Genomic DNA, 13,596 nt, shown 5'->3' on the forward strand with positions numbered 1-13,596 from the left:
GCAGCAGAGACATTAACACACGGAACAATGAGCTCTTTTTCAGTGATATTTACTTTGTAGCTGTAAGAGACACTTAAGAATTTGTTTCCATGATTTTATCTGCTTTCTTATGATGTTTGGGTTAAAATACAAGTTACTGCAGTTTAACTTACCGAACATTTTCTGGTCTCAACTTATCCAGTACCATCTCTATTAAATCAGGCCTGAATTCTTCAAGCAAATATTCAGCAGCCAACACTTCTTCTATAGGATAATACTAAAAGACAAAACCCAAAAATGTGTAGATGAATTAAAAACTGAGCATGAAAAGATTACTATTTTGTAAAGGAAATAGAGGTGTATATTTTTGGTCACTAAATCCACATTACCTTGGTAATTTCAAGTTAGAAGTGCATAGATGTCTTAAAACCTCTTTCTTAAATACTAGCAAGATGGAGTATTTCTTCAACTATGCGATCATATTTCACCTGTTTTATATAATTTCTTATACAACATATTACCACTCTTTATTCTTGAAATATTTCATTTCTCTATATAAAGAGTCATCCACAGTTAAACACTGTTTTGAAGTAACAAAAGTAAAAAAAATATGGTAAATGCTGACCCCTGGAGGATATTTTTAAAGATAAAGGAACACCAAGTACTCACTAGAGTGCATTTGGGGAAAACAAAACATAAAGAAAAAATAAACCCCCAATAGACCCCACAAAGCTTTTGAGGGTTCCCTAAGAATTCAATTTTTATTTACAGTACTCGAAAGGAAAGTATATTTCAATTATCTAAGAGCATAATACGTATCTACACAATTTTAAACCTAACTTTTTTTAATTTAGTATGAAACTGAAAATCTCTTTAAGGCACATGGGAATTTAAGTAAAAAAACACAGTTAAAATTCCTTTGAAAGTCGTTAGAGTGGTTGACAGGAAAACTTTGTTGATAAGCATCTGTTTTCCAAGGGAACAATACCAGGTGATCTAAGCACCAAGTACGTGCAGTTTGCCATACAGGTGTACTTCTATTCACCAGAACTATCATCATTTTCAATGACATAGAACACACACAGAACTACAGTGGAATGACTTCCAGAACACAGAGTAACTCACACAAGGAATTTTGGAAAAGAGAAAGGGCCAGGGTGGGCGAAGACCAAAGATGATGAACCAAATTAGTGTTACAAAAAATTCAAATGTTAATTCCCTTAACAGAATTTGAAAGGCCTTGTCCAAAAGATTCATTATACACTGAAGAATGCTCATTTAATTGCAGTCTGCATAAATGCCTACGCAGACCAAGAAACTGGTAGAGGAGATTAAGTAATCTATGCACTACTAATCTGAATTTACCAAGGCAATACAGATTTAGTGACCAGAAGTCTATGCTTTATTTCCTTTACAAACAGAGGCAGCAGTCTGCCCTCAACTGGAATTGAACGTGAAATTTATTTGGTGACTTTGTTATTTTTGTATTGCTTGATCAGGAGGGTTGGACAAAAACTCCAGATGTCCAGCCAACCTCAACCATTTTGTGATTCTGTGATTATTTTTTAGCAAGGTCAGAGCACAATTTAAGTAAAATAGACTAAAACAATCTACCTATGAAAACCAGATTAAAATTAAGTTTTAAAATGATACAATTAAGAACACAAAAGAAAAAGGGCACTGCAAACCATGGAACAACTACCTGGAAAACATCAAGCCTACACATAAAACATAAATAAAATTTGACAGCAAGACCTTAGACCAACCCAAACGTGCTTTAAAAAGAGAAACTTCTGTTTTGTTGAATAAAAAGGGAGGTTTTATTCCTTTTGGTAAACATACAACAGCTTTTGACGTTACATTTACTGATGCTAATTTATACACAAGTTCTTCTTCAAGTTAGGAAAAACAGCTAGTACATGTTACCAGGTTCTAGCTTGGTTAATTCAAAGCATAACTATAGTATGATTCAAAGGCAATAAAGAGAACCAGAAAAGTTCTTTTTCTATTAGTGTTCAAGCAACTAACAGCAGAATCAGAATTACCATTCATACCACAAAGCACAGCAAAAGAAAAGCACAGGGAAAAAAAAAAGCCCTGAATCAATGCTCTTTGGAACACTGCTGGCAACTTCCTGGCCTGATTTTTGGAGGCAGTAATTGTAATCATGAATGATCCAACAAATACAGTCCACTGAAAGACTGTTCCTGAAGTTAGAAGTCCATTTGTTAAAGAGATTTTATGCATTTGACAGAACAAAAGCAAGAGATGGCATCCCAATAGGAGCACTGTCATACATTTAAATGTTTTCGGTTAAGTCTAATGTTTTTCAGCAAACAAAGACAATTCTAGAATTAAAGATTGCAATTTTAGACTTTACAAATTAAAGGTGTAGCGGCATTAACAGGAATTCCTGCAAAGAAACAAAAAATGCCTCTCAGCAGATATAGACATTAGCTGTGTAATGGAGAATTGTTGCAATGTATAAAAGTTGTGTGAATTTCCCTAGACAAAAAAATGACTTAACCTTCCTTCAGTGCAAAGTGAGCGAACTGAATTTTACAAGGATTATGAAGACTAATTATAACCTACACGATGATTCTTCCAGTACCTATATATAATCACATTAGTAGAGTAAAAAATGTCTTACTTGCTATCTTAAAATTATCATTTCTGCTGACTGAAGTATTTCAACATTGCTAACCATGGAAGCATTTAGAAACACAGTGCTTGGCTTTATGATAAAATATCATTTCTCTAATATTTCCCTAGAGAACATGTAGCTGTCAGGTAGGTGCAGAATGACGAGGTACACAGGTCTTAAGAAACACTGCAACAGATCAAATAGCAACTCCAGTTACTGTAAAATTTGTTTTACGAAATACAGAAGCATAAAATGGTAGAGAGTGAAGGAAATGTGACTTACTGACTGCCAAAACTAAGATCTATGAAGCATGATAGTAGCTTCCCAAGCTCAATAAGTGCAAAGGACCCTTGGAAATATCTGTACTTACAAAGAGTACAATCAAACACACTACCAAATTATTTCTATACTGTACAAAAACCAACCAAATAAACAAAAAAGTCCCACACACTTACATGCAACATTCCTCCAAGCTTTGACGTATAACCTCGTGGTCGTTCTTTATCTTTAAATCTGAATGCCACAGCATTTAGATCCTAGGAAACAGCGTAAGAAGGGTTGAAAAGCATATATTAGAGACTGTGTTAAGAATAATTATTGGTTACTTAATTCCTTTCTATAAAGTAAGAAACGGAAGTTTTGTTGTACCCCTTTTGCAGTAGTTAGCTACCTAACAAAAGCTTTCAGGCATATTCAAGTTGCACAAAACTCACATGCCATTTCAGATAGTCTCACAGTGTGACTTGTTATGCATACAACTTTTAAGTCCTGTTTGCACTAAAATATCTGTCCTCTCTCTCACATATTTAAATTTTCTGATAGCTTGAAAACCCATCAACTTCCTTACAACCAATACATCGTGTTCCAGTGCAATGTTAATTGTATGGTAATGAACTGAAGTCTTTCCCTCTTACTTTTCTGTTCCTTTTATTCAGCCACTCAAAAGGTAAATTTAGAGACAGAAAAGCATGTTTCCTTATGCTGTCTTAGCCACAGAAACAGAACACATCATTCTTAGAATACAACGCCAAGGGTGAATGAAAGACAAATGCAACGAAAGGGACAGCTCATCGTTCTGTGAAACCACACAGAGAGTCTGGTTAATTCAACAATTTAGCTGAAAATCAACACAGAAGAACATGGTTTTCAAACTAGTTTACCAGATCTTCTGACTTGTATCAGTCCCAGCACTCCTGAGACTGTGAGGCAAGAGGAGCAAGAGAAAGACATAAGGATGAGATGGAAGGACGGAACTCTCTCTTTCAAAGTTTTAGTTCAGCTCTCAAAAAGGTGAGAGAAGGAACAGCAGATTAAAAGCCTACTGCTTTTACAATCTCATCCATACAATTTGATACATGAAAGTAGAGAGGAGTAGAATAACAGCCATTTCAATTTCCAACTCAATGTTAACTCCCACAGCAAATGCCTCCCCCTGCCCCACCTTCAGTGAAGACTAAGGATGGTTATGCAAAATCCTTGTGGACAGCGTAAGCTACTTCTTCCTCCACCTTCATTATACTATCATAAAATGTCAACTCACAGCTCTAAAAAAAGAATTTCACATCTACGTAAAGACAATACATTCTGAACGCACTTGTCATTTGTGTCACGTTGCACCTTTAAAATTAAATTACCACACAATTATTAAAGGCTATTCCCACAGCCAAGCAATCTGTTTCTATTCATAATCCAAAAATTTGTAAAGATAGGACCACTGCATATTCCAGGTACCAATCACTGTACCTTGCACTCCTGGAAAACCCATTCTTGAGGTCCTTCTGTACGTAGTTTTTGAATATATTGAAACATGTGCAAAATAATATCTTCAACATGCACTGAAAAGAAAAAATACTTCCTTAATAATTCACTCAGTTCTACACAAATAAAAAATTCTGATGAACACAAATACGTATGGCTTTATTTTTAATTACACCCTGGTACATCAAGATATTTAAATAAATCTGCAATCCCACTGGCAAAGTTAAACATGTTTTTCTGAGACATGAATTTAAGATACATGTTTAGGTCCCCAGCTAATTCCAAGAACTGCATTGAACCTGTCTTACATTAAGATATTGATTTATAATGTAATTTAACTCAGGTCTGAATAGTATGAATAAGTAGCACACAAAGGTATTAACAACTTTTCTTTTAAAGAAATTTACTTCAAAATACTTAATGAAATACCTAAATTTAATATAACCTCAAACAAGCCTATTTCTTATGTTAAATTAAGTGTGTTAGCATACTGAAAGGATCTAACCACAGAGGAATAACCAGTTAATAAAAATAGAACAGCTTTCAAGCTATAAACATTATTAGTCTCTTTGAATACCAACACAAACCCATCGGATCAGGAATAACATGGGATACAGGTATAATGCCTCACTTACAAAGTCCTTCCTCTGTCAAGTCCACATTAATGATGAAAAACATGAAACCTCTAGCACCTTCCTTCTGTCCTCCAACAAGAGTATTTACCCATCCTATGAAATCAAAGAGCAAACACATTACATAAATACATCTGCAACAATTTATGCTACTGAACACCTATAGCACCAGTGCCAGTTAAACATAACACAAGTCAGACCTATCTGATTTTGTGCTCAGAGTGATATGACAAACTCAAGATCATTTGATTACAGGATAATTTATTTCAGTTTGGAGCACAGTAATACAAAGAAAAATAGCAGAAGATACCCTCTTGTAGTCTTCCAAACATTAAGACACCCGACAGTAGTCTCTAAGTCACTGACAAAATGAGACAAGATGATTATGAAAAAGTTCACGTAACTCTCCAAACAAGGGTGCATAATGGGAATTGCAAGAAGTAATAGCTTCAGCAGTCAGAGTGTCTGGTATTTATTTTTAAGCACCACATAAACAAAAATGAAGTGTAAACCAACTTACTGAAACAGCTGGGGGATTTAAACTGAACATAGATAGCTAGATTTCACTTGAAATTGACCTAAGCTTTAAAAAACCTCTCTATTAAATAAATTTTTAATTCCTTACCATCAAAGGACTTACCTTTGGCTTTAAGCTCTGATAAGAGACTCCCTGGGCCTTCATGCCCAATCAGATGACCAAGGTAATGGCCAGGGTTTGATTTATAGTACTTCTGAAGGTCTGGTATAGGAAATGTGACGTAAAGATTTCTAATGTCCTTAATAGGTACCACTTTATACAGTTGCTGAGGGAGAGAAAAAAAAATAAGATCCATAAACAAAAGGAAACTCTATTTTATTATTCTCAGGAGCACACAACATGTTCCCTTCACACGCACATTTTATTACAAACAGACCAACAAAATCTCAAAAGAAAGGTATGTAAAACTTAGGGCAACATTTTCACCATCCATTATGCAAACAAACAGATGATTAATTATCTCTCACTTGCTTACAGCTGCAACAAATTGTACAGCTCTTACTATAACGTATACAAAATACACTCAGCATGGAAAAGTGGGCTGAAAATTAAGAAATAAGGAACTTAACATGGACACTGATACAAAAGTACTGAAGTGCATAATGTATTAGTGAAACAAAAATATCTTTTAAGGTATACACTCCTGCTGGAAGAGGTATCTCTATACGTACCCGAAGATGTTCTTCTTGAAAAGGATGTTCAGGAAACTCTGGTACAGGGACATTTTTATTCTCTACTTCTGAAAATAACTTTACCACTAAGCAAGTCAACTCATCCAAAGATTCTATAATACAGAAACATTAGAAAAAGTGTAATCATTATATGAAGACTCTGACAAATTTGGATTTTGTTTTTTTGGGGGAAACGGGAATTATACAGAAAAGTAGTTTTAATGGTATAATGATCATTAATTACAGAAAGGAAATCTATATTAATACTTAAGTTTTGAACCATAACATGCTATAAGCACCATGCTTATTAAAGAAGGCTTCAATGATGATTATAGTAAGTTTTGTAACTGAAAAGAACATTTTTAAATTGTACTGATGAATCTAAGCTGGAACTGAAGACAAGACACAGCAGATCTTGAACGTTTACAAAAATAAATATTCCACAAAAAGCTTAAGGGTTATGGAATGACAGCTGCAAGTTTTCCAGAGTGAAAGCATCTTTACCCAAACTTGGCTTTCCTTCAGCCTCAGCTCACTGCCAGTACTTTACATAGACTGTGAGCCAGGGTCATCTGTCCTCAGTATCCCAAAATTTCACACAGTGTGACCTGTTTAAGCACTTCTACTTTTACATCCATTTTAGTTTCAGTCCATGACTCCAGTACTCTCCAAAACCAAGAGGAAGACCATTTGCATACAGAATTTGATGTCGTGCACAAATCAACCTAAACTGACCTACACTGCTTCTGCTGAAATACTGGCTTCAAAATAGTTATTTGCTTAAAGAAATGCATTTGGGGCATTTTTCAAAGTGAGAGTATGATACAAGAGACTCATCAACCAAGCTTTTTAGCACATGCCTTTCAGAGGTGGGCACTGAAGTAAAAATGGGGTGTTTCTTGTATGTCTCAAAGTACAACCTTAATCCTCGATAGATTTCAAAAAGTGGTCACCTTGTTAAGTCAAAACAATCGCAGTTGGATTTAGAATCTTTCCCACTCAACATATGTGTGCTCCTACACTACATTGAAAGAACAATGCAGGGGAGAGAGAAAAAAAGAAATTGAATGCAAATCAAGCTGGATCATTGTATAAGAGAAGTTTGTGAACTGCACATAATTCTATTAATGAACACTATTTTTTCACCTGTGTAAGCAACATACACATTAATTTAAGCTTTACAACTACAGTGAGGGTTTTCCTTAGGACAGATTTCCAGTTGCCAGGGTGATTCTTACGAGAGAAGTATCCATTTAGAAGTCTATAGGTGAACTGCTGCATTAAAGCTGTTTTATGGTTACTCGGTGAATTTTTCTTTTGTTTAGATAAAAAAAGTAATTTAATTTCATTATTTAATTTTAGCAAAATTTTAAATATTTATTATTATTTACTAGAGAAATTATATTCCTATTCTTTTTACTGACATTTTTATTTGGTTTATATTACATATACGAATTGGTGGGAAAATCAGAGAATTACTAGGCTGCACATAGCTTTAGACATCCATTTATTTCAGAATGCACAATGTACAGAGGCCACAGGGAACTTGCAGCATGCTACTCAACACATATTTATATTATATAATTTCTAACTATTTAGTTACCAGTACAGCTACACTGATAGCAAGGTATTTCAGGAAAGAGTTTATGGAATAATGCCAATAAGGTTTATTTTCTACAGTTTCTCTTTTATGGGTGGAGCTCCCCAAAAATAATAATAAAAAAAAAAATGAAGAATGAGGAACTTGTAAATTTTCAAATTTGATGCTAAAGGCACATCCTCAAATAGCCAAATCAGTCATTAATATAAAGCCTTCTGGAAAGCAATTCTATAATCCTCCTGCTCAAACAAAACAGGGTGAGAAAAGGTATGTGCCTTTTCAAGGAAATGAAGATGCAAATAGCATCTCATTATTACAGTGACAACTACTTAACTAAATATAATACATAAAGGTAGTTGCACAGCATTTTGTATACAAACAGAGTAATAAAAAGCCTGAGAGTTAGCTTCCAAAAATTATTTATAAGATTGAAAAGAAAAATCTCAAAGTTTGATGTTTCAAAGGCACTTATTTTTTTCTAAACTATTCACAAAGCAACCCGGACTGAAAGAATTCAGCTGTGGAAAATGACTACTAAAATCACCTAAATTCAGGCTTTGACTAAGTAACTTTTTGAGTTTTGTAGTAAAACACATAAATGCAAAATGCAGAAATGTTTTAAAGGTAATAGATTTTAAGACTATTTTCTACATTTTACTGATATTTGAAATGCAGGTCTTGTCTATCCTTGAACACTGCCTGTCCAGCACAGAACTACTTCAAGGGAAAAAAAGACACCTGGAAACGTTGAAAACAGAACTATTAAATGAGGAAGAGAATTTTAATTCAATTGTTTTAAGGTCTAATCAATAATATCTATTTACCTTCAATTAATAAATAAATGCTTTTGAAGAAAAAATTATGTTTTCTTTTGCTCAGATAAAATAAACCAAAAAAAAAAAGGGGGAAAAAAATTCTTTCAAATAATAATCATAGATCCATGATATTAAAAAATATTTACAGGGTATCAATATTACAGTGTTTAATTGCAGGAAGTTTCCATTGCGACCAGGAAAAGCAAGGCATTTTCATACATGACGTACATTAAGCCCTGGTGATATTACCTACATATCTACTAGTCCACACAGGGTTGTTAAGTTTTGGCAAACCTATGTAAAGATGATCTTGACTGTGGGAGACTTTAAGCTGTTGGAACCTCTGTTAAGCTCATGCAGAAGAAAAGTTAGGTGAAGACTTTTATCTAAACATTATGTTAATCTTTTGATGACATAGAATTTTTTTGTAGTGGAAGTGTAAAATATGAAACCAGTATCAGAAGCCCTCCCAACATCTGAAACCACACAGGCATCAGTCTTCATACAACAAACATAATGACAGCAACCACTGACTTACGAATAAATTTTAAAATTATCAGCTATTTTTTTTCTACTGTAAGCTTATAAACACATTTATGCATTGCAAGTTGCTTTGGAGACTTCACTAAACACAAAATTATGTTTGGTCAGTCTGTACAAGTCTTACTTTTTTCCCCTTCTTTAAATTTTTCAGACACTTGCATACATTTCATTTTCTTCAAACAAATACTGGTGAAGTCTTACTCAACCAATAGAACACAACTCACCTCTTCCTAAGACACAAATAGCCATTAAATTTGATGAATAATAAGTAGAATGGAACTTCAGTAGCTCTTCTCTTACATCTATTCCTTCTTTGGTTGGTCTAGTTTCCAGAGTGAGTTTGTTCCCTGTAACATAAAAGAGAAGTTAACAATACTTGACATTTATGAGTTGACAAATATAAATAAAGAAATCTGCTTCTTCCAGATGGATAGTAATTTTTAAAATAATTACTATGCATAATAAGCAAAGTGGACTAACAACCTCTCAGCTTATCAGAGACAACAAATACTTCTCTCTGCACACTCCTAAAGAACCAAAGATGTTTTAGTCTTCCCAATTAATATTTTTAATTTGAATGGATTATTTTGAAGCAATACATGTAGTCCCAGGCTCTAAATCAGAAGAAGAAAAAGGGTTCTCATTGGCACATTTCAAGTACATTTTACTCCCATGCACAAACTCCCATCACAGGAATCACTATGTGAAATCATTTATTTGTGGCATTGTGTGCCACATCTCACAGGCTAGTATATTATATGAAACAATTACTAATTTACAAACATAATTTCTAAATTGTCTGTTCAGCCTCTACTTCATAAACAGTTAAGCTGTTGCTGCAGTAGAGGAACAGAGGGGAAGAGAACCACTACTCTCCCTGAATAAACCCATAAGCAGAAGATACCAAACTTTCTCCATTAAGTTATCCTCCTGTTAATTAGCGCAATCTTTACATCACATCAAGCTTTCAATAACTTAATCTAAGGACATACTCCGCATTTGTAGTCAAAGTAGAACTCAGGTTTACTAAAAGGTAAGAATTTGAAACAACAGAAAAATCTCCGCTTCCCATTACTGCAAGGACACACAAAATGGTCAACGGAATCTACAGGTCAGAACTGTAAACTAATATTCCATCTATTAACTTTGAGACCAGTAACTCTCTTAAGCCACAATCACACAAGGTATAGAAGAGGGCAAGAGACAAGGAGGAAGAATAAGGCAAAAAAAAAAGTACCAGAATAGTTTACTTGTGTGTTTATAGGAAAAACAGCAAGAGAAAGCACTGGCTGAGCATGCCTGGTCTGCATATACACAGTGCATAAATCCTATAATCGCAGATTTAAGTTAATCCAAAGCAATGAGGCAAAATTAGCTACATAAATAAGTATATTGTCCTGACATTTGATGATTACATACAAGTCTAATTACAACTGCAACAGTTAATAAATCATCACAGAGAGGCTGCCTGAGGCAATACATTGCTTTATTTTCTTTATTTTTCAAAGTTCTCATGTGAGCGAAAGCACATCTAAAAAGCATAGTTAAGGTACTAAGTTTAAAGTATTTTGTCTGTATTCCTCAGCATCTGCAGACAAATGAAATGCAGAAGATACACTACTGTCTTTATCCCTACATAATCAACAAGATTAAAAAAAAAAGTAAAAATGAAGTTTAAAAATGAGAATTAGAATTAAAATTAAAGCCAAAGCTTTAGCTCAGTAACTGTGGTGTGGGAGTACTAGAGTACATTAAGTGGCAGCAACCAGAAGACACGGTGTAGGAAAAGGGATACTAGAAAGTGCGAAAGTGTCTGGGAAAGTACTTGACACTGTTCAGGGTACCGATGGAGAAGAATTACCATCACATAGATTAATCCAGGGAGATAGGTGAAGGGTTTCTGGGACAAAATGCAAATCCTAACATGAAAGCTGGAAGATTAAAGTGCATTTGTTTCTCTAGACAGACAAAAGGCAATAAAAGGTTTGCTGGCAAAACAGGCTGCACAGCAAGAAGGTGTGACCTGAAGCGTCAACTGAAGTCTTTCCTGTACTCTGCTAGACTAATATCAACTCACCCGGTGAAAAAGAAACAATAAGAAGGATGCCAGCTGAAGTCATCATGAAAACCATATCACAGTTGTCATCTCTTTGAGTAAATAAAAACCCATCAAAGCTGGGCTCTGCTTCTGAAAAGTCAGATTTACAGGAAGGCTATGCGCTATAACTGCAGAATGAAAGCCTAGTCTAAGAAGAGGTGAGTATGAGCATTGCTACTGAATTTTAGCACATTTCAGGAATTCTCCCATGAAAACATTTCACTTGTGTCAGCCACAAAACCTCCTTCAATTGTAGAAAACCATTTCTGCAGCTTCCTCTTACAATTTTCAAGAGCTATATACAAATTAAAAACAATCTCTTTAGTAGTAGAGATTACAGAACGTACTTTAGATGCGTACCTGCCTACCAGTACGTGGCTCCCAAGACTTTATTTTCAAATTTACCTGTTTGTGGAATAAAATTAGTTTCCCTGTTTCAGACAACCTCTCTTTATTAGTGACCATAGCAAGACATGCTCTTGTAGCAGCTGGCTACCAGTGCGTTGCTGATGGCCTCCATCAACAGGTGCAGAAATATTCTTCCCTTTCTTGAGACAGAGGAAGAATCCAGTCAAAGCCCACTACCTACCCTTCCACCATTCTACTGTTCCCAATATTGGCACCAGCTATTGACCCAATAAAGGATCAAGACTCGAGGACCAAACAGTGCAGTGCATGTATTAATAGCCCTGTTACTTTGCTAGTTTCAAAAATAGGTTAATGTAGAAAATATTACATTATTCCATTTAAAGAAAAAAAAAAAAAAACCACACCTCTCTGAACTGCTGCCAAAACATCAAACATTTGTGGTTTTGACCATAACTATGGGATCCTAATAGTTTTTAAATTGAGCTTTAAGGGTGTTCATTTTTAATCGTTATTAAGCATTCTGTAAATAATAAAGGCTGAAAAAACTTACAGCCATAATATTGGGATTTGTCCAAGGCTGTTTCGTCTGTCCATCTACTACTCTTCTGTTTTATGTTTAAGATTTTGTTTTATATTCTTACTCAGAAATTTTCACGTTACTTTGCTGATCTGACTCAACCTACTCACTGGTATCCAGTCCTAACGCAACACCAGTTAACAAAAAGAGCATGTAGCTAACAACAATTTAAACACTGTTCATTCACTGTTATGCATAAGACTTAGCAGTACCAAATTATGACAAATCTGGTAACTGGAAAGCAGCATTCACTGCAGTAATTATCAGAATCATAAAGGGAGCTTCATCATTGTGTTGCAAGTCTTGGATCGCTCTGCTTCCTACGTTCTTGTCTATTTATGTTTGGTCTACGATGTGGAAAATGCAATAAAGCACCAGAATAAACATGTATGGAGAAGAAAAAAAAGGGAATTGTTTCAGTCTGTCCTTAACAATTTTATATAAACAATAATACTATGTAAGTTACACAGAACTGCAATGGATGGATAACTGTATTCTGACAAACCTGTTCCAAATTTACTGAAGGGATGACTGGGGTTTCCAGTGGCCTTCTCCAATTGAAACAACCTCCAGGCATCATTCATCAGATTCTTCTCATGCTCAGAATCAACAGCATTCACTTCCCTGTCTTTGCAGCTTTCATCAAACAAAGGACATAGGAAAAACTGGGCAAATCTAAACAGAAGAAGTTTAATTCAAGTCAAGAGTGCTGTACATAAATGGTAACAGAAAAGTATGAAGCTTCGTACCTCCTGAAAACAGCTGAATATATTATTTTTTTAAGCAGAATTTAAAATTCTGTAACAGTTTTGACATTGATTCACTATATTTCTCAGCTTCTTTATCTATACATGCAGACAACACCACATTCATATAAGATACTACAAGGATCAAGGACCTTGCAAAATAATTCATGCACTGAAAATTACTACTGCTTTGAAGTTTAGCTGCAAGCAGCTCTTAATCTCACAAATCAAATCAGTATTGTCAGACATCCAGGGAAAATCCAAAGGGAAAATCCACTTTACTTTACTGACTACACACCTTACAATTTCCATCCCCTCCCACAAAAGGCAGAGATTTTAGTGAGTTCCCTTTACTAAAGGCATCTTAATATATTTCTAGACTTCATCCTTCTTTTGCTATCAATTAAATAATGATCCAATGAGAAGCACAGTATTTGCTTAAGACAGAGCATTTGCACAATGCCCAAGTTCCAGATCATATTCTGTGCCCCACACTTCCTAAAATATTCAGTGTAAGCCCAACCTCTGAACTTCAAAAATTCTGCTAGCTGAAGACACCTGAGCAAAACTTAACTGAAAAATACCCAGTATCAGTTTGAACAAAAGGCAGTTCTCTCAGCCCCAAC

General features: G+C 34.8%; 1 protein-coding gene across 4 annotated transcripts in view; it reads right to left on the reverse strand.

Annotated features, from left to right (window-relative positions):
• Positions 1-13,596, reverse strand: part of IDE (insulin degrading enzyme) — a 63,658-nt gene that overhangs the window by 37,508 nt on the left and 12,554 nt on the right. For all 4 annotated transcript variants that reach the window (XM_054071858.1, XM_054071859.1, XM_054071857.1 and 1 more), the window contains exons 4-11: positions 12,730-12,899; positions 9,405-9,527; positions 6,223-6,335; positions 5,654-5,816; positions 5,017-5,109; positions 4,367-4,458; positions 3,079-3,159; positions 153-256 (exon numbers count right to left, since the gene is read on the reverse strand). In XM_054071858.1, the coding sequence (XP_053927833.1) occupies positions 153-256; positions 3,079-3,159; positions 4,367-4,458; positions 5,017-5,109; positions 5,654-5,816; positions 6,223-6,335; positions 9,405-9,527; positions 12,730-12,899 (939 nt within the window). The remainder of the gene's footprint in view (positions 1-152; positions 257-3,078; positions 3,160-4,366; positions 4,459-5,016; positions 5,110-5,653; positions 5,817-6,222; positions 6,336-9,404; positions 9,528-12,729; positions 12,900-13,596) is intronic.

Source organism: Cuculus canorus, chromosome 7 (assembly GCF_017976375.1).
Source record: "Cuculus canorus isolate bCucCan1 chromosome 7, bCucCan1.pri, whole genome shotgun sequence".
Classification (NCBI taxonomy): Eukaryota; Metazoa; Chordata; class Aves; order Cuculiformes; family Cuculidae; genus Cuculus; species Cuculus canorus.